The sequence below is a fragment of the Phoenix dactylifera genome, chromosome 4, assembly GCF_009389715.1.
Source record: "Phoenix dactylifera cultivar Barhee BC4 chromosome 4, palm_55x_up_171113_PBpolish2nd_filt_p, whole genome shotgun sequence".
NCBI classification, from domain to species: domain Eukaryota; kingdom Viridiplantae; phylum Streptophyta; class Magnoliopsida; order Arecales; family Arecaceae; genus Phoenix; species Phoenix dactylifera.
The window spans coordinates 26056899-26077067 of record NC_052395.1 but is presented as its reverse complement, the minus strand read 5'-3'; the positions used below and the strand labels follow the sequence as shown (position 1 = coordinate 26077067).

Sequence of the window (20169 nt, the reverse complement as noted above, 5' to 3'; positions counted from 1 at the left end):
CATATAAAACATGTTGGAGACCATTTTCCACTCCATGGTCTTGAAGATGATCAAAGGAATATAAATAAAAAAAAAGGTTGGAAATAAAACTAGAGAATCAAATTATTGATTAAGGGAGAATGTTTCCATACCCTAATGATTTAGTTAATAAATCAAATTGGATATGTAACAACTCAGAACTTCATCCAAAATGGCTAGCCTAAAGTTTTCTTGGATTCTTTAGTCCTGTATAAATATCCAAAATCTCCTTGGCGAATAACCGATGTCGGACTAAACACACGCTCGTATGGGTCTCACATACTTTCTCCGTTTAAACCCTGATATCCTTATTAGGCTGAGGGTCTAAATCTATTTAAATCTAATCACAACCATCACGATTGGTCCGCGGTTAGCCTCAATGAGTCTATGCTACAATGTCCCTTAGTCCACATGGGCTATGGACTAGATCCGCTCTGATACCATTTATAACAACCCAGGATCTCACCCAAAATAGCTAGCTGAAAGATATTTTTTGGATTTTTTAGTTTTATATAAGTACCCAAAATCTCTCCGGCGAATAACTGATGTGAGACTAAATACACTCTCGCATGGGTTCTCACACACTTTCTCCGTAAAAGCTCTGACATCCTCGTTAGGTAAAAGGTCTAAATCTATTAAAATGTAATCACAAATACCATGATCGGCCTATGGTGAGCCTCAATGAGCCCATGTTACAGTGTCCTCTAGTCCATATAGGCCATGGGTTGGATTCACTTTGATATCATTTATAACAACCCAGGACCTCATCCAAAATAACTAACCAGAAGGTGCTTTTTGGGTTTCTTAGTCCTGTATAAGTACCTAAGATCTCTCTGATGAATAACTGATGTGAGACTAAACATACATTTAAAAAATACCAGTTAGCCATTTTGGATGAGGTTTTAGGTTATTACAAATGGTATCAGAGCAGATCCAACCATTGGCCCATGTTGATTAGAGGACATTACGGCATGGGCTCATTGAGGCTGATTATGGATCGATCGTAGTGTTTGTGATTAGATTTGAATGGATTTAGACTCTTAGCTCGACGAGGATGTCGGAACTTAAACGGAAAAAGTATGTGAGGACCTATGCGAGCATGTATTTAGTCCCATATTCAGGGATATCTTGGGTACTTATACAAGACTAAGGAATCCAAAAAATACCTTATGATTAGCTATTTTGGGTGAGGTCCTGTGTTCAGACTTGCCTTTTCATCTAAAAAGCATGCTAATGTTCGGTTTAATATTGGTCATCTATAACATGGAATCCAACATTGTAAAACAGACTCATAAAAGCTACCCTTGTTATATACTGCTGTTTGCATCTCTCTATATGAAATTTCTAAATTAAAAAGAGAATCGTTATCTATACAAAATATAGTCTTTTAAGTAATTGCATACCATGGAGACAAATAGTTTTAGTCTTTATAATTAAAGTAACTAAAGTTTAATTAGTACTTATAACTAGTTTTTCTTTTCAAGAAACTACCAATTATGTTATCCTTGAATAATTTTATTGGATCCTTAGGGTTGGAAACATGATTTTTAGTATTATAGGATATGAGGTCTAGCTCAATTCATGCCAACTGGACCTCTTCCAATTTGTTGCTAAAGGATGGAAAAAAGATTTGGTGAGCTCACTGAGTCTTTTTCTTGTTTATATAAAATTTAGACCGATCTGCTCTGAAAAAATTTCTGTTAAATCTATAAATATAGACTTGGTCTGACTGTGTTTCTGTAAGTCATGTTGGATTGCATAGGATTATCCAAACAGACCTTTATTTGAAAAAAATATTCCGTATAGAGACCAATAAAGATTGTATCTTCCATGTGATGTATGCCATGCTGAGGAGTTGGTGGCTCTTGTCCTCTTCCAATGCTATTGGGCAGTGCAGGTTTTGGGGCTCCTTGATGGCTCCCATATTTTCCTTCAGTCGACAGCACCGTCGAGGCCTTTACTTGAGGAACTGCTCTAGGAGAGCCTCTACTAGAGGTTCAGGCATCAGGGCTGCTTATTTGGTGTATCACATCTGGCTGGCTAGGAATGAGCCTATTTTCGAGGGGAGCAGTTAGTTGCCTAGATTCACAGTGCAGAGGGCCCTTGTTCAGACAGCAGAAGTCGTTTTCTCACCCTCCCTCGGAGAGCCCTTGATAGCTTGGGACACTTTTCAGCTCCCTCGGATCTATGATACCTCGTTCCCTAGAACGGAGCAGGCTTGGGTAGGGATCAATTATACGAGATCTTGTCTGCAGGCGACCCTCATCTTCCTGGAAGGTGACTTGACCACCGTCATTAGTTGATCCGCAGACAGACCTCGGAGGCGCACAGACACTCTCTTCTTTTGAATATCTAGCAGCACGCTAGGACGTGTGCACTTGTAAGACGAGTCATGTGTACCATGAGGCGAACAAAACTGCGGACTGGGTTGCTTTTTTTGTAGCCGACGTCCACTTTGGTGAGTTGCGATGGATGGTCGGTGCGGTCTTGCCTCTCTCTATTTTGAGACAGTTTGTATTCTAACTTTTTTGATTGTACTTATACTCTATATATATATATATATATATATATATATGATTCGTTTGTCCTAGCCAAAAAAATTAAAAGGAGTTCCATCTTTTATACGAAAGAAAGACTCATCTTCTTTCATGCCATGCAATCGTTGGATCACCTAATGCCCAGATCTCAAAGCCATCAGTGGATTCTCGCGAAGGATGGTGAATCCTCCTTTGGTGCGAAAGGTACAATAGCTGCAAACAGTCTGCAGACCACATTATCAAATATAAAAAAAAGTACAATCTTCTTTTTTTTTAGTATGCAAGAAGACGCGCTTGCGCGCGTGGGTACACCCATTTCATTGAGTTGAAACATAGAGATTTGATTTGTTAATGGAACTTATATGCTTTGTCGTATCATATATATGAAGAGGTATGTATGACATTGTTTAGAAGTTCTTTAAAGGGGTAGGAGTTATCCCATAGTGTTTTTTATATTAATTGCATGACCTGGATAGAACACTACAGAACTTTGTATAACGAAGGTTATTTGAAGATATTCTTATTCCTAGTGCCCAAGGAAATTGTCAAATCTGACTTATTCCATTTTTAATCTGGAGAAGCCTAGCTTATTGAGCTAGAAATTGACTAACTGCAGCACATCTTAATAGGAGATGATCGGTCTATGGACCATATATTTACTTCCCCCCACCCCCCTAAATGACAGTATGTTGTGATCTACTTTTCCAAAAATCCAGCTTTCGTTATCTTCTATTTGTAAATATATCCTATCAATGAAGAGACAAACCTGTCTTCTTCGATACCAGCTACAAATTTGTCAGCCCCATATAAAATAGCCAGCCCATATAACATAAGATTGCTTTATACTCATAATTTATCTGCACAATTGCCAAGCAGTTAGCCTGAGTATATGTGAAAGATCTATGTAGGTTGAAGGAATTCTTCCACTATGTTTATTTACAACACTATACAGGAGAAAATATGGAACCTATCATTAGTTAATGTCTTTTTTCATTTTTCTTGTGCTTTTCGTTTAAATCCCACCTGATTGCTAGACTCTGCATTTATATGGGGCAAGATATTTAGCTAGTTTTCCCTGTGTATTCATTTGTCGTTGCATTCAGCACATATCTGTTTGCCTTGGCTATTCAGAAATCTGTAATTCAGCTCATACCATTAAAAGAGTAGTTTACTTATAAATTTAACATCATTATTGCAAGAGATGTTCCACCACTTATCTGACTTAACCATTCATGCATCAAACCAGAATATTATGTGCATTCACACATATGCAATGCTTGCATATTTTGTAGGGGCCATGGAAAAAAATACAAAAAAACATCTTGTGCCTTAACTCACTTATCCTTTCATGTGCATGTTTCTAGACCAGATGTGAGTTTGGATTTCATTAATCTTGTGGTACATTATTGACCCATTCCTTGACAGCTCCAGTTTTGGGGTCAAATTGTTATCTAGCCCCATTGTAAGATAGACTTCTACCAATCCATTTTATTGTTTTCTTTTTAACTAGCGAAGATGTGGACTTTACCTACTCTTGATGGAAGCTTAATGTAATTAATTTGTAGCAGGTTTTATCCATAGAACCATCCGATCTGGTCTTCTCTTACCTAACCAGCATTCAAGCGGCAGCATCCCCAGATAAACTATGTGGAAGAGGGATTATAAAGAGCTCTATTGCTGTGAACATGAGCACTCCAATCCAACACCAAAGATGAGTTCCCGACCTCTCCCCTCTCTACTGCTGCTTACTTTCCTAACTCTACAGTGCTTTCAACTTCTGCCACTTGTAGCTGAAGCCTCTACCAAAGTTAGTATTCACCTTCGACATGCGAAATATCACATTTTAATACTTGCATCGAAGTTAATTTCTTTTTCTCCAGCTTTACATTGTGTACTTGGGAGAGAGGAAGCATGAAGATCCAAATCATGCCACAGCTTCGCATCATGACTTGCTAACGTCTATTCTTGGGAGGTATCTGATCTACTGCTATATTTGACTTTCACTAGTGATGCGTTTCTATTAAAAGTTTAATTCATATAGCTGGTGATTAAAGCACAGTACAGCAGTTGTCATTTCTTCTGATCTCTGTCATCGATCGTATACAGTTACAAGCATGGCTTCTCGGGCCTTGCAGCTATGCTCACAGAATCTCAAGCAGCGTTACTAGCAGGTTCAAAAATTTTGCAGAGTAATATGGGAAGTACTTGATAGTTTGTGAACTTCTAGTGAATGCAAATAACATGAGAGTTCATGCAGACTCACCTGAAGTTATCAGCGTAAAGCCAAGTCGGAAATATGAGCTGCACACGACTCGAAGCTGGGATTTTCTCGGACTTAACTATATGCATCCCACTAGAGTTCTTAAGAAGAGCAACTTCGGAGATGGTATCATCATTGGGATTGTCGATACAGGTTGGTTTTTTTCCATCCTTCTAAATCTTTCCCAAAGCAACACAGCTTTAGCGCCAAAAAAACCCAAATAATGCATTATGGCTAGCTCTTTTAAGGTAAGATGTTAGGTTATGACAAATGATATTAAAGCCGATTCGATTCATGGCCTATGTGGACTAGGGAGCATTGCAACATGGTCTTATTTTGATTGACAATAGTTGTTATAACTAGATTTGGACCCTTAATCCGGCTAGGATGCTGAACTTAAATAGAGGGAGTATGTGTGAACTCGTGCAGACATGTGTTTAGTCTTACCTTAGCTATACAACGGGTAGCTCTTGGGTACTTATACCAGGTCAAAAAATTTAAATAATTTATTTTGGTCAGCCTTTTTAAATAAGGTTATGGTTGTGACAAAGGTGCTATCTTTCTTATTGGTTAAAAAAAAAAATGGTGCCCCTTTCCTGGTTTACAAATGATTTTAATCGCTTACCTAGAGTTAAAGTTGTTCATGGGTTGGGCTTGAGCATTGCCCAAAAGTCAACCTAATTTGCTGAGACCCGGCTTAGTCAAGCCTAGCCTTTGCACCTTCCTGGCCCAAGCCCAACCTTACTTGGTTTCAAGCTTCGGGCTAGATCTCAGCTTCATAATTTTTTTTAATTTCTTCAAATACTAAAAATTACTAAAAATATTTTAAAATACTAAATAGGCTTTCAATAGCATTCCACTACTAGTATTACAAAGAAAGCCATGGTACGATGTTTTTATTTTTCCATTAATTTTTTTTTTTTTGCTAGCGATTTAATTTTATGTTCGAAAGGAACAAAATGGAATGAAAACTTAATAAGGCTAGTTAGATGTTGAAGCCCGACGTAGGAAATAATCTGATGATGCAACACTCTCTTAGGGATATGGCCTGAATCGAAGAGCTTTAATGATGATGGATATGGCCCCATACCCTCACGGTGGAAAGGAATATGCGAGGTTGGAGCGGCATTCGACACAAATAATTGCAGCCGGAAGATCATCGGAGCTCGATACTACACTGCTGGGATCAGCGAGAGGAACCTCAAGAACGATTTCTTGTCCCCCCGGGATGCCAACGGCCATGGCACCTTCACGGCCTCCACGGCTGCCGGCTCCATCGTGGAGAACGTAAGCTTCCACGGGCTCGGCGCCGGTGTGGCAAGAGGCGGTGCGCCCCGTGCCCGGCTGGCCATCTACAAGGCAGTGTGGGGAACCGGGAGGGGCCGCGGAGCCGGTAACAGCGCAACGGTGCTCAAGGCCATAGATGACGCTATTCATGATGGGGTGGATATCCTATCCCTATCGCTTACGGTGGACGAGGAGTCATTTGGTTCGTTGCATGCCGTGGCCAAAGGGATAACAGTGGTGTATTCGGCCGGGAACCAAGGCCCCATGCCTCAGACCCTGTCAAACACCGCCCCTTGGGTCATAACAGTGGCCGCCAGCACAATCGACCGGTCTTTTCCTACTGTTATTACCCTTGGAGACCATCAGAGTTTTGTGGTATGAAAACCAACTCGTTAATCGTTGCATACATCTATTATTCTGAGAAACTTTAAGCATTACATTTCGGAAATTTGCGATCTGCAAGTCAATGCTAAGCCATTAAGCCATGTCTCCTTGCTTACAGGGCCAATCCATCTTCTACAGCTCCACCAAAGACCACCCCAAGAGCAAATTCAAGCCACTAGCTTATGGCGATAGGTACAATAAATCTCAACCGGATTGTGAAGTTCAACGTAAACATCCATGCACTCTTGACCCTGCCTAACATTTCTGCAGCTGCACTGAGAATTCGTTGAATGGAACGAACCTAGCTGGAACAATTGTCCTGTGCGTGGCCGCTTTGGTCTCACCAACATCTCTATTCTCTGTAGCACTCTCCAATGTTCTGAAAGCTGGGGGTGAGGGACTGATTTTTGCACAATACACCACCAATTTCCTCGTAACGACCCAAGGTTGTGAAGGCATACCTTGTGTTCTAGTCGACTTTGAGACAGCAAATCAGATCTTCAATTATATAGACAGTGCAAGGCAAGCTTTTATCTTCGATTTCATGAACATTGTCTAAGATTCATTAACAGTCGTCTTCTGCTCTAACATTTGATGGGGTCGAGCAGTGATCCAATGGTGAGTGTAGAGCTGACGCGCAATGTTGTAGGGAAAGAGGTTTTGTCTCCAAAGGTGGCAGCATTTTCTTCGAGAGGTCCAGCGATTCTGTTTCCCGGTTTGCTCAAGGTATAAAAATGAAATCAATTTATTGCTCAGCTAAAATAACATGTAAGTTGTAAACACAATGATGTTGTTTCAACACAACATAGGCATTGTAGCCTTTCAAGGTCTTGCTTTTTTTTAAAATTAATATTATCACAAATAGAAAGCCTTTATTTCAGCAGCTTCCCATAGTCAATCAAACAGAGTAACGGTTAAATATTTTTGCAGCCTGATATTGCTGCACCTGGAGTCAGCATCTTGGCAGCGAGAAGGAACTCATATATGTTTGGTTCAGGAACCTCAGCAGCTTGTCCGCATGTATCAGGAGTGGTAGCTCTGCTAAAATCCCTGCATCCTGAGTGGTCTCACGCTGCCATAAGATCAGCACTCGTGACCACAGGTGCGTATTTCAAACCTGTTTTTACTTTGAACTGTTTAATTTCAACTTTCAGACCATTATTCACTGGGCCATGCTCGACAATGTTGAAGCATCCATTACCAATGGATTTGGCATGCCAATACAAGCAGAGGGACTCCCAAGGAAGATTGCCGATCCTTTCGACTATGGGGGAGGCCATATCGATCCAAACAAAGCTGCTGACCCTGGCCTTATTTATGATATCAATCCAAAAGACTACTACAAGTTCTTCAATTGCACTTTAGCACCATTTCAGATTTGTGGCTCAGAGCTAGAACCTCTGTATTACCTAAACCTCCCCTCCATCGCCATTCCAAATCTCAAAGATACCGTGACAATTTGGAGGACTGTTACTAATGTGGGTAAGGTTGATGCTATATATGAAGCTGTTCTCCAACCTCCACCAGGTGTTCATATGCTTGCAGAGCCTTCGACCCTTGAGTTCAATGCCGAAAACAAGATGCGGACCTTTAAAGTAACCTTCACGTCCATTCACAAAGTGCAAGGCGACTACATGTTTGGGAGCTTAACTTGGTGGGATGGATTTCATTCGGTAAGGATTCCAATTGCTATTCGTGTGGTGATCGAGGACTTCTATGCGGATACTGCATAGAATTGACGTGAGGGGAGAGTAATAAATGAGTATCTCTGCTCTGTATCAAGATTAATGAGATATATATATTCTGTTGCTACTGTTACCTGTGCGCATAGAAGTGAGCTAATGCTACTTGCCATCAGCCCTTTGTAGAAGATTCATGATCTTCTAAGACGCCAGTAATCTTGATAGATATGTATGAGAGCTTATAGTACATTAAAGATCCTATTAGAATCCAATGCACGTGTAGAGTTGATGTTATGATAATGCACAAATAGTTAATTGGATATGAATATTAATGTTTTATTAAGGATCTCTAACAATGCCATTAAGATCCAGCTTAACATTCAGACCTCTTGGAGATGCCAAAAATTCCAAGCCTCAAGAAGAGCTGGGGATCAGATAGTTGCAGCCTTGTGCTGGGAAGCTCATCAGTTTATAGGATCTTCCTGAGGAAAAGCTCATCTGCTTATGCAGTCTTGCAAAAGATCTTCCAGATTGTATCAGATGCAGGAGAATCTCTGTTCCAAGAAAATGCAAGAGGGACACTCCATATTGTGGAACAAGTCGAAGTTTCTTTAAACAAGACCCCGCTGAAATTAGCTGACTTCATCGCTGTGTGCCTGTGTGTATGGACATAACGGAAAGAGGTATTCTTCTTCTACCTCCATCTCTTCCGGCTATTTTCCTTCTAAATATTTTGGTGTACATTATCTATTCTCCTGAATAAAAGGGGTGGCACCTAGGGCTGCAAATGGGTCGGGTCGACCCGTGATCCGATCCGCATAAGACCCGACCTGATCTGAATTTTAGAACCCGCAGGGCCCGGTCGGGTCCTAAATTTGGATCCATTCTATTTTTCGAGTCAGGTCGGGTTTACCTAATCTCGACCCGGATCCGGATCCGACCCGATCCATTTTTTTTACTTGATATTATTTACTATTATATAGTGGAATTTTAAATATAAAAATACGCAGACTCAGACCCGGACTCGGATCTGACCCGACCCGAATGACCCGTCGGATCAAAATTTGTAGGCATGGATCTGACTCGACCCGACCCGATTTTCAACCGAATCGAGTTTGAGTTCAAAATTAGGACCCAAATAAGAAACCGGGTCGGACCGGAGTCACTTAAAACCAGATCCGACTCATTTGCCGCCTTAGTGGCACCTTGCCTCCCTTTTAATTCAAAAAAAAAAAAAAAAAACTCTAACGTAGAAAGCCTAGTCCTGAAGATATATGCAATTTAACACGTGCTCCAAACTAACAATCACAAAATCAGGAGCGGTTTTCAAAGGTTCGAAAACATGGTGGCTAACTCTATCTTGGTCATTCTCTGCCTACTGAGGTAAGCAACTACAATTCATTTGACTAATACTGTAGCTGGTTTTACATATTGAATAATGTGTAGAATGCAAAACCAACAAGCTGTTTTTGAACTTTGAACATCATGATTAGCTAAACAACTGTCTCAATGAAGGAGGATGCCAATGGGTTGAGTTGGTAAAGACAAGAGATGTTGAATATTAGAGGCCTAAATTCAATTTTGCTTTAGCTTTTACATTAGGCAAGCTTTCATCTACTTTAATTCAAAAAGAAAGAATGCAAGAATTAAAAAAAGGATTTGTTTTTCTTTTTAATTAGGAAAGGCGTGAAGCTTAAACATTACTTAGATCTTTGTTTCTCGAACATGTCAAGCTTGAACACCTTGGGTTTTTAAAAATAAATAAAAATTTGGCCTGTCCCAATAACGAGGACATTGAAACCTGAAAATAGCTTCCATTAATCCATAAACTGCAGCCATGGGATTCAGTCCATGCCTCATCCAATGCCACTAGAGACATAAAAACGTCTCCGAGTACGGCTGCCAATCCCAAGTCAATATTTTTTTGATGACCCGAAATTGAAGAGGAAAGGAAGAGTAAACAAGCGAAGGCCAGCTGACAGCCCAGTCAATATTATCCAATACAGGGGGCGTGGGTCAACGCCGCGTAAAAGTTTGGGCATCCAATTGGCGGAGCACCATGTAAGAGCATGGAATGGAGCCGACTACATCATGGTGTTCCGTGGAATCGTCCTTTTAATTGCATTAGTTAAAAGGAACGCATGCTGATGTTCATGGCGGCATGTGATTGGCACTGCATGAGACCATTTATCCTCACCATGTTAGATTATAAAATCTTCTCATATGCAAGTGCCAAAATCTGACTAAATCTTCTGCATCTCTCTTTGCAGGAATCTTACACTTAGAATACATGGCATATTTAATTAGCTTCAGACTTTGAGTGCTGTACGGTTCACGATGGGAGGTTTGTAACTTTATAATGGCGGTCCACCCAAATAAATCTAATATAGATTTTATTAACATATAACAATAGCTTATTGGTTTCCAGAAGACCTGTTGTCGGCTGAGAGCTGATTCAGATCCAGAAAATATGGATGCATATTGCTCATGGGCCTGTTGACGAGCCGAGTCGAACCCGAGCCTGGGAGGGTTGGGCTCGGCTCATTTCACAAATCCTTAGGCTCGGACTCGGTAGTGAGCTCTGTATTGGGCTCGAACTCGGACTTGCTTGGCAAAGCAAAGGTTCGGGCTCGGGCTTGGTTTGACTCGTTAACAGGCCGGCCGCCGATACCACCTCCTCCCCACTCCGACGGAGAGCCAACGTCCCCACCGGGATCTAGGAACCGTCGGATCCCGAAGGTGCCCTTGAAATCTTGTTTGGAGTTCCACACCAAAGAAGACAAAATGGCAAATAGGAACAGATCCGAGAATAGAAGAGAACAAGAACCGCATCGGAAGTCTAGGATTTGGGAGGAGGTACCTCTCTTGGCCGGCGGTGTCCCAGATTTGGGCCTTGACGCTCTTGTGCTGGATGTGGGACGTGGCTCATGTGTTGCTCGGGCTTGGCTCGGGCTCTTGTGCTAGAAGAAGCATACGTTGGTCCCCTAGTTAACGGCGCCTCTTCCTCTCCTTTTTCTCCGTCCCTTCCTCCTCACCCTTCTCCGCCGCATCTCTCTTCTTTCGCTTCCGCTTCTCCTCCTTAACCTTCTTCCCCCCCCCCCCCCCCCCCCCCCCCCCCCTCCTCCTCCTCCTCCTCCTTCTCCTCCCCTTTCTCCACCTCCTCCACCCCCGGATCTCTCGCCGCCTCCCCCTCCACCAGAGGAGATCCGTCCTCCGAGCTCTTCTTCTCCTCCTCGAGCGTTGCAGAAACTATCGGATCGAAGACGACGAAGAGAGCGTGTAAACCCTAGAGCCTAGAGGAAAGCGAGGACTGTGTGAGAGCCGAGGGTTTTAGTCTTGGACTAAGGTGGCAGAGGTCGGGGTCCTCGGGGAATAAAAATGGCCAAATGATTAAGGGGGTGATGGAAAATTTAATTTGGGCTCATGAGCCCAAACAGGCTCGTGAGCTGCTCGGGCTCGGATTTAAACGAGCCTTATTTTAGGCTCGGGCTCGGGCTCGTTTGACTAACGAGCCGAGCTCGAGCCGAGCTTTTACCGGGCCGAGCCCGAGCCGGGCCCGAGCAGCTCGGCTCGTTAACCGGTCTAATTCCTCATTTTTTAATAACTGTTACCCACAGTTTGTCTAAGACGAAAATGAAACAAAGGATTTTCTCCCAAGTGCTATACCGGAATAACCCTACACATGGTTGCACACTTGCACTTCTGCTCTTTTTAAGGACAAAGCCAAGTGATTCTAAAGGACACAAAATTAAGCTTCTTCTGCAAACACGACCGCAATAACACCAAAGATGGCTTCCCGACTTCCTTCCTTTCTGATTATTATTACTTTCCTGGCCTTCTCCTGCTTTCAGGTGATGCCATATGGAGCTGAAGCCACTAAAAAAGTAAGTGTTCATCTTCAGCCATAAATCAAAATTTAGCTCTTAATCCCATTGAGAATTATCTATCTCCAGCTGTACATTGTGTACTTGGGAGAGAGGAAGCACGAGGACCCACACCATGTCACAGCTTCACACCATGACATGCTAACTTCTCTTCTTGGGAGGTATTCTGCTAATTCTTTGTGCATTCATTGCTTGTCATCTCTTTCTGTGTTTATTTTTAATCCAAATAGACAGTGAACATAACGCTTATTCTGATTATTTCTTCTGATTTTGTGGTCTTTCAGCAAGGAGGAAGCTTCAGCATCTATTGTGTACAGCTACAGGCATGGATTTTCGGGCTTCGCAGCTATGCTCACAGAGTCTCAAGCAAAGCTGCTTGCAGGTTCCACTGCTTCTGGATCATAATAGACTGGTGGAATATCTTATAGTTCTATTAATCTTTAGTGCAGCCAATTAACATTACATTCCATTCAGAGTCACCTGAAGTCATCAGTGTAAGGCCAAGTCGGAATTATCAGCTGCTTACAACTCGTAGCTGGAACTACCTGGGAATGAATTATGTTCATCCTACTAAGCTTCTTCGAAAGAGCAATTTTGGAGATGGCATCATCATTGGGATCATTGACACAGGTTAGTTATATTCAGGTTTTCTTGTTTATGAAAATTAACAAATCAAGATGTAGATAGCCACTGTCACGCCCCAGATCCGGACATAATTTTTTTTTTTTCCTCGCGTCCCAGATCCGATTCATGACATGGCCGTGCTATTGTAGGTTGCTGCCCACTATAACACGAAGCCTATGATAACAATTTTAGTTCATGAAATTAAACCAAATCTGATCAAATTTATTGACAAATCATAAAAAAGCGAATACAAAGCATCTAAATCAAATACTTGAGTTTGCAATATTACAACCCAAACTTATTAACATAGATAGTTAAGAGTCCCTATAACTATGCTTCAACTCCAATTTTCATTTACTCTTCCCCGCTCCTAATCGCCTTAATTATCTGAAATAAATAAAAGGAAACAACAGGAGGGGTATGAGCTTGTGGCTCAGTAAGTAACCATGTACTATCTTATTAGATCAAGCATAATTTTTCTCATGCCAATGCATCATTTGAAGAATTTAACAGCAAAATAAAGCATTTCATAGACAATTTATTCAAAACAAGTTATAAAGCAAAATATGCTCCAACCATGCAAGTTCATAAACATGATAATGCAAGTCATATAAAAAAAAATGTTGCCATTCATCCATACTTTATAAATCTTACTCTCAGACGGATGTGCTGCTATGGTCACTATAATCCCGTGACAGGGCTCATATTCGTAGTCGACGATGTTATAACTTATTCATATTCGTTACCAACTTTAACCCGTTGGCAGAGGGCCATATTCGTTGGATGCTAGCTCTAGGGGGGTCGACTGACCTCTATTTCTAGAGGTGGGCATAGCTATCTGAGAGTTCATATTTCATTCTTCTTTTTCATAAATCATACCTTCATATATTGATTGAAAAATGACGAATGGCATCATAATGTATTAAATTCATGATTATGCCACAAATCTCATTTTTCATGCAATTTATCATAACCATAATTCATCGTAATGTATAAAATTCATGATCATGCCACAAATCTCATTTTTTATGCAATTTATCATAACCATAATTCATCTTAATGTATAAAATTCATGATCATGCCACAAATCTCATTTTCATGCACTTTATCATAACCATAATTTATACTCAAATATTCTTGAAGGATGCATTTTAGTCAAACTCATGAATCTCATGCAATCATATGCTTGATCATACTTTCAAGAAAATACATCATACCAAATATATTTTCATTATTTTATTCTTACAATTAAACAATGATTTTAAATTAATAAGATCAGTGCCAGGGTTACTTACCTTGATTCGCTCACGAATCTCTAGAACTAGATGACAACTTCATTGTACCTATCATCATCATAGAGGACAGATTATCATTTTCTATATTAATTTATTTATTTATTGTTATTTCATTTCATTTAAATACATCTATTACCTTAATTCTCTATTTATTTCATTATATATTTATTATTATTATTATTTATTATTTTTCCTTTTTTTTCATTCTTTCTTCTTTTCTTCTTTTTCCTCTCTTCTCCCGAAACTTCCCCTCTTCTTCATTCCCGAAGCTTCCCCTCCTCTTCTCCTCCTCCTTCTTCTTCTTCTTCTTTTCTCCTTCCCTCTTTCTTCTCCCGTAAGGGGAGATCGGGCTCGAGAGGGCCGAGCAGCAGCCGGCGACGCCCCCTCGGCCGGCTGGCGGCACCCACGGTTGCGGCCGTGGCCGCACCCACGGTCAGTGGCTGCGGCCGTGGCCGAACTCGCGGCCCGTGGCCGGCGTTCCCCGGCCTCTGGCGCCACAGTCGCAGGCCGCGCCTGAGGCCGGCATTCCCCGGCCTCCGGTGCCGCAGTCGCAGGCTGCGCCTGCGGCCGACGCCCACGGTGAGTCCCCTCCCCTTTTTTTTCTTTCTTTCTTCTTTCTTTCTTTATTTCTTCTTCTGTTCACCCAGGGAAAGAGGCGAGAGTCGCCCCCTTTGTCCCACCAGAAGGGAGAAAGGGAAGGACTCCGACCCAACTGCATCCCCCTCCGACGACTGGCGGTGGTTGCAGCCGAAGCCAGACGATACCTATGACCGAGAGCCGGCAAGCTGACGATCACAGATACGCCTTTTTCTCCTCTTCTTCTCTTCTTTTATTTCATTATCATAAGGTAGGAAGGATATAGGGTTGAGGCTTACCTTGCTACGAAGAGAAGCTGCGGCTACTCTCTCCGGCGGCACTGATGCGAGCTCCAAACCCTAGCAGTGGAGGAGGGAAAGGGGTTAGAGGCAGAGTAGGGTGGAGAAGGAGAAGTGCTTGGTGGATCTCAGATGCAGGTCAACGGAGGATTTTACAGAAAAATTTCAAACGGCTCTACTCGTTCACCGCCGTGATTTTAGCGGCGGTTGCGCGGGTTCATCGGCCATTCAAATGGCCGCCACGGATCTCGCCCCCGTTATGCTCGAGAAGGTGCAGCTGGGGATTCCGGCCTCTCCTTCGGCTTGGGCCTCACAGCCACTTAGTGCATGATGGAAATAAATCCCTTCTCATTTGTGGCTTGTACAACTGATTGCATAGGAAAGATCTTGCTGAGTATTGACCCATTGATTTACTATAATAGTTAGAAAGGATCACTGTCATAGCTCAGAACCTCATCCAAGAAGGCAATCTACCCAATGCATAGCGGATGTGGGATTAAACACACGGCCGCATGAATCCTCACATACTCTCTCCGTTTAAGCCCTAGCATCCTCGCCAGGTCAAGGGTTCAAATCTATTCAAATCTAATTACAACCATCACAATCAACTCATGATCAGCTCCGATGGACATATGTCTTCTAGTTATATGGGCTATGAACTAAGTTGCTTTGATACTATTTTTCACAACATAACCTCATCCAAAAAAAGTTAACTAGAAAGTATAATTTGATTTTCTTGGTTCTGTATAAACATTCAAAATCTATTCAGTGCATAACTAATGTGAGATTAAATACATGCCCACACGAATTCTCATAGCCACTCAAGACAATAGGGTTTACTGGAATAATTTCTCAAATCATATATAGGTAACAAATATCTGCAATCATTTCTAACAAGCAAATGCCACCTTCTACCAGGGATCTGGCCGGAATCGAAAAGCTTCAATGATGACGGATATGGCCCCATACCATCACGGTGGAAAGGAAAATGCGAGGTCGGAGAGGCATTTGACAGCAATAATTGCGGCAGGAAGATCATCGGAGCCCGATACTACACCGCCGGGATCGACAAGAAGAACCTCAAGTCCGAGTACCTTTCTCCCCGGGACTTCATTGGTCACGGCACCCACACGGCCTCCATCGCCGCCGGCTCCGTCGTGGAAAACGTGAGCTTCCATGGTCTCGCAGCGGGAGTGGCGAGGGGAGGTGCTCCCAAGGCCCGGCTGGCCATCTACAAGGCACTGTGGAAGACCGACCAAGGCGGCGGTGCCGGCAGCAGCGCAACAGTTCTCAAGGCCATAGATGACGCTATTCATGATGGAGTGGATATCCTATCCCTGTCGATTAGTGTGGAAGAGGACTCGTTTGGCACGTTGCATGCGGTGGCCCGAGGTATCACCGTCGTATATGCTGCCGGGAACGCAGGACCTATTCCTCAGACCCTGTCAAACACCGCGCCTTGGGTCATAACAGTGGCTGCAAGCACAATCGACCGGTCTTTTCCTACTGTGATCACCCTTGGAGATCATCGGAGCTTTGTGGTATGAAATTAACTCCTTCCTTGATTCTGTTACTCCTAACAAGCTTGGTTGTCCCTTTTGGAATAGAATTATATTGCTAGTTAATTAAGGCTTTATGCCAGGAATAACTCACTCAAACTATTCCAAGCCAACCTAACAAGTAAGATATACCGGTGCTGAACTCTAAGCCAGTAATCATATCCTTTTGCAGGGCCAATCCATCTTCTACAACTCCACCGAAGGCACAGAGAGCAATTTCAAAGCGCTAGCTTTTGGTGGCAGGTGAGTAACTATCGACTGGGTTTGTAAGCTAAGCTTGAGCATCCACTCATTCAGACCTGCCAAATGTTTCTGCAGCTGCGACAAGGAGTCTTTGAATGGTACTAACTTGGCCGGAACTATTGTTCTGTGTGCGGTTACTTCTCTCTCATCCGATTTGTCTTTGTACCAAGATGCGCTGACTGGTGTTCTGAAAGCTGGGGGAGAGGGAATTATTATGGCTACATACACAAATAACAACCTTGAAATGACCGAAGAATGCAAAGGCATCACTTGTGTTTTTGTAGATTTCGTCATAGGATATCAAATTGGGATGTATATATACACTGAAAGGCAAGTTTCTATCTCTGACTTCATGAACATTAATTAAGATCCATTACTGTGGGTTTTGGCTCTAACGATATTGGTTGTGTTTTGGATTTGCGCAGCACACCTGTAGTTAGGGTGAAACGGACGCGCAATGTCATAGGGAAAGAAGTCTTGTCTCCAAAAGTAGCAATATTCTCCTCAAGAGGACCTTCTATACTTCCTCCTGGAGTGCTCAAGGTATCAAATTAAATGCATCATTATCTTTCTTGCTTTGCAATTCTGTGGATGTCTACTGCCAAACATATATATCATTAAATACATCTGAAACGGCATGGCAAGATGGATGCTTCAAACGATCCTATTCTTCTATAAATGCATAGCACAACCTTTATATTCTCCCAACCTCTTATATATGGCTGACATTTCAACAGCCCGATATCGCCGCACCAGGAGTCAGCATCTTGGCAGCAAAAGAGAACTCCTATATTTTTGGCTCAGGAACCTCAATGGCTTGCCCGCATGTCGCAGGAGTTGCAGCCTTGCTCAAATCCATGCATCCTAATTGGTCTCATGCTGCCATAAAATCAGCACTCGTCACCACTGGTGCGTAGATCGAACTTGTTCGTTTCTTTTCATTTAGTTTATTTCTTGCAGGTCATTCGCTGATGGCTTGCTGCCATTTTGAAGCATCCATTGCTGATGAATATGGCATGCCCATACAAGCCGAGGGATTCCCAAGAAAAATTGCTGACCCGTTCGACTATGGAGGGGGTCACATCGATCCAAACAAAGCTGCCGACCCTGGCCTTATATATGACATCGATCCAAAGGATTACCACAAGTTCTTCAACTGTACTCTAAAAACAATTGAGATATGTGATACAAAATTACGGCATGCGTCTTACCTGAACCTCCCCTCCATCTCCATTCCTAATCTCAAGAGTTCCATGACGGTTTGGAGAACGGTCACTAATGTGGGTAAAGTTGATGCGGTCTATAAAGCGATTCCTGAACCTCCACCGGGAGTTCAGATGGTTGTGGAACCTCCAATCCTAGTGTTCGATGCTGTTAACAAGACACAGACCTTCAAGATTACCTTCGAGACGACTCGAAAGGTACAAGGCGATTATACATTTGGCAGCATGACTTGGTGGGATGGAGGTGTTCATTCAGTTAAGATTCCGATTGCAATCCGCATTGTAATTCAGGACTTCTATGCCAATATTGCATAGGGTTGACAGAAGTTTTTGGTTTTGAGGGGAGGATTGTAGTGATCATGAGGTGAAATAAATGTGTACCTCTGCTCTCGTTATTCTATGAATGAAAGTCTATTTTATTTGCTCCTATTACTTCCATAAAAACATTCTTTTTTTGTTGGGACCAATTTGGATTGCAGTTCTGCAGCATTAGCTGATCTATTCTTTAATAGTGACTAAACACAGGGAGAGAATGTACAGAAGTGGAATAGATGTAGGGACAATAATGCTGCGAAATCAGCTATTTCAACCACTTCACATGAGGGATAGAATGCATCAGCAGCATGGACAAGGAGCGCCAAATTTTTCTATGGCTCTCGATTATCTTCGCTGGGCATAACTAGTCTCATAGATGGAAGATATGTAGTCTTTTTCTTTTCTTTTTTTTGGGTATAACAGCGTCTCACTACATACGGCCGTGAAGATGCCCTGAATGGTCACAGTGCAAAATACGCTCTAGTGCCAATGGCACATGCTCCGATGCCCCCATATGAAGGCGCTCGTATGGTGTGCTGCGAAGGAGGCGACCCAGTCCGCCACACTGTTCGCCTCCCGAAAGACATGCATGGCACTAAAAGAATTACACTCCTCCAGCAGATGGCAAATGTCATAGATTAGAGGATGCAAATCTGTCCTGACACGCCCGCTTTGAATCCAATCGATCATTATAGCCGAATCATCCTTAAGGAAGATCCGCCTCGCACCTAGATGCACTCTAGCATGCATGAACAAGGCCCTCCTATGCTGCATACAGCTCCACCACTGGGACTGACTCATCAAAAATGCACCGACCACCGACATCAATCATCCTGGAGTCCTGGTCTCTAATCACAAAACCCACCCACATCTGCTACTGCCCTTTGAGACACTACAATCGAAATTCATCTTGAGAAAACCAAGGGGTGGGGGCTCCCAGAATACCATCGGTATCATCATGTGCCTGGGCACTTTGGAAGCTAAAGGGGAACCCCTGATGTCCCTATCTCCTCTAGGTGAACGCTGAGCTACAGAGTTAACTAGTTCAACTGCATGAGCGAGTGCTCTGGTAGCCACTGATCTCGGATAGAAACCTTTGCCATCAAAAATTCGCGCGTTCCTGTCCAACCATTTATGATATGCCACATTTGCCCATACCACTCCCCTCTCTGCCCCACCAGGATGTCGAGCTGCATCTTTCACTTGGCTCAGAAACAACTCCGAAGAAGTGAAGCTATGTCGGTGGCCCAAGGCGAAGCCCCAGACCTGAGTCGCTCGCGGACAAGTAAACAACCCATGGTTGATAGTCTCCTCCTCCCTCGGGCATCCCTCTCAATCGACCGGTATGCTAATTCCCTCCGAGCCAAGACTCCTCTAGTGGGTAAGATACCCTATGTTACCCTCCACAGGAAAAGGGCAACCCGTGGATGGACTCACAACCACTAGATCCAACGGTCCTCCAATTGACGAGTGGGCCCCGGGTCCAACACAGCCTGGAGATCACCAACTATAGCTCCCGCCCTTCATGTCCGGCTCCATATCCTCCTATCCACTGTCCCCTGCAAGGGTAGGGAGGTCGCCAATATCCTCTCTGCTAGGGCATCACCGAACCGATGGTGGATCTGATAAGCATCCCATCTGCTCTCTCTTAGAGCTAGGAGGTCACACACTCTGCTACCGGCTGTCGCATCTGGGTCAAACAAAGTCGGCCATCGGGATAGTGGCAGTTCAGCCATTCATCTGTCCTCAACAACGTCAATACTGCGGCCATCCTCCACCGCCCACGAGATGTAGGGAAGCATACACATCTCACGCCAAATGTATGAGCACTGACATCCTGGTCTGAATAAGTCACTGATGCTCCGCTCTCCATACTTGGCTCTCATCAACCTGCTCCATAGCCCCTCTAGCTCCAAAAAGAATCTAACCACACGCCGGGCTGCCAGCACCTCCCTCCTAGTGAGAAGGGAGTGGATGCTGAGA

At 43.0% G+C, this 20169-nt stretch overlaps 2 protein-coding genes across 2 annotated transcripts; both read left to right on the top strand.

The window, feature by feature from the left end:
- Window positions 1–2732: 2732 nt before the first annotated feature.
- On the top strand, window positions 2733–8775 carry LOC103717635 (subtilisin-like protease SBT3.5). The gene is made up of 9 exons (XM_039126268.1): window positions 2733–2759; window positions 4436–4527; window positions 4662–4756; window positions 5855–6477; window positions 6605–6678; window positions 6757–7008; window positions 7095–7212; window positions 7417–7588; window positions 7678–8775. Exons 1-9 carry the CDS (start codon window positions 2733–2735, stop codon window positions 8217–8219), a joined length of 1995 nt encoding a protein of 664 aa, XP_038982196.1. The 3' UTR covers window positions 8220–8775.
- A 3137-nt stretch (window positions 8776–11912) lies between these two features.
- Window positions 11913–18298, top strand: LOC103717636 (subtilisin-like protease SBT3.5). The gene is made up of 10 exons (XM_039126011.1): window positions 11913–12052; window positions 12122–12213; window positions 12337–12434; window positions 12527–12682; window positions 15765–16387; window positions 16578–16648; window positions 16724–16978; window positions 17074–17191; window positions 17386–17557; window positions 17642–18298. The coding sequence occupies exons 1-10, from the start codon at window positions 11957–11959 to the stop codon at window positions 18184–18186; spliced, it is 2226 nt and encodes a 741-aa protein (XP_038981939.1). The 5' UTR covers window positions 11913–11956; the 3' UTR covers window positions 18187–18298.
- Window positions 18299–20169: the final 1871 nt, after the last annotated feature.

Excerpts from the sequence above, each read along its gene's own strand:
- LOC103717635 (XM_039126268.1), top strand. The coding sequence starts at position 2,733 with ATGGTGAATCCTCCTTTGGTGCGAAAG. Across the intron at positions 7,213-7,416 it reads TGTTTCCCGGTTTGCTCAAG|CCTGATATTGCTGCACCTGG; the intron begins GTATAAAAATGA and ends ATATTTTTGCAG. Across the intron at positions 7,589-7,677 it reads ATCAGCACTCGTGACCACAG|CATCCATTACCAATGGATTT; the intron begins GTGCGTATTTCA and ends ACAATGTTGAAG.
- LOC103717636 (XM_039126011.1), top strand. The coding sequence starts at position 11,957 with ATGGCTTCCCGACTTCCTTCCTTTCTGATTATTATTACTTTCCTGGCC. Across the intron at positions 12,053-12,121 it reads GAGCTGAAGCCACTAAAAAA|CTGTACATTGTGTACTTGGG; the intron begins GTAAGTGTTCAT and ends ATCTATCTCCAG. Across the intron at positions 12,435-12,526 it reads TCAAGCAAAGCTGCTTGCAG|AGTCACCTGAAGTCATCAGT; the intron begins GTTCCACTGCTT and ends CATTCCATTCAG.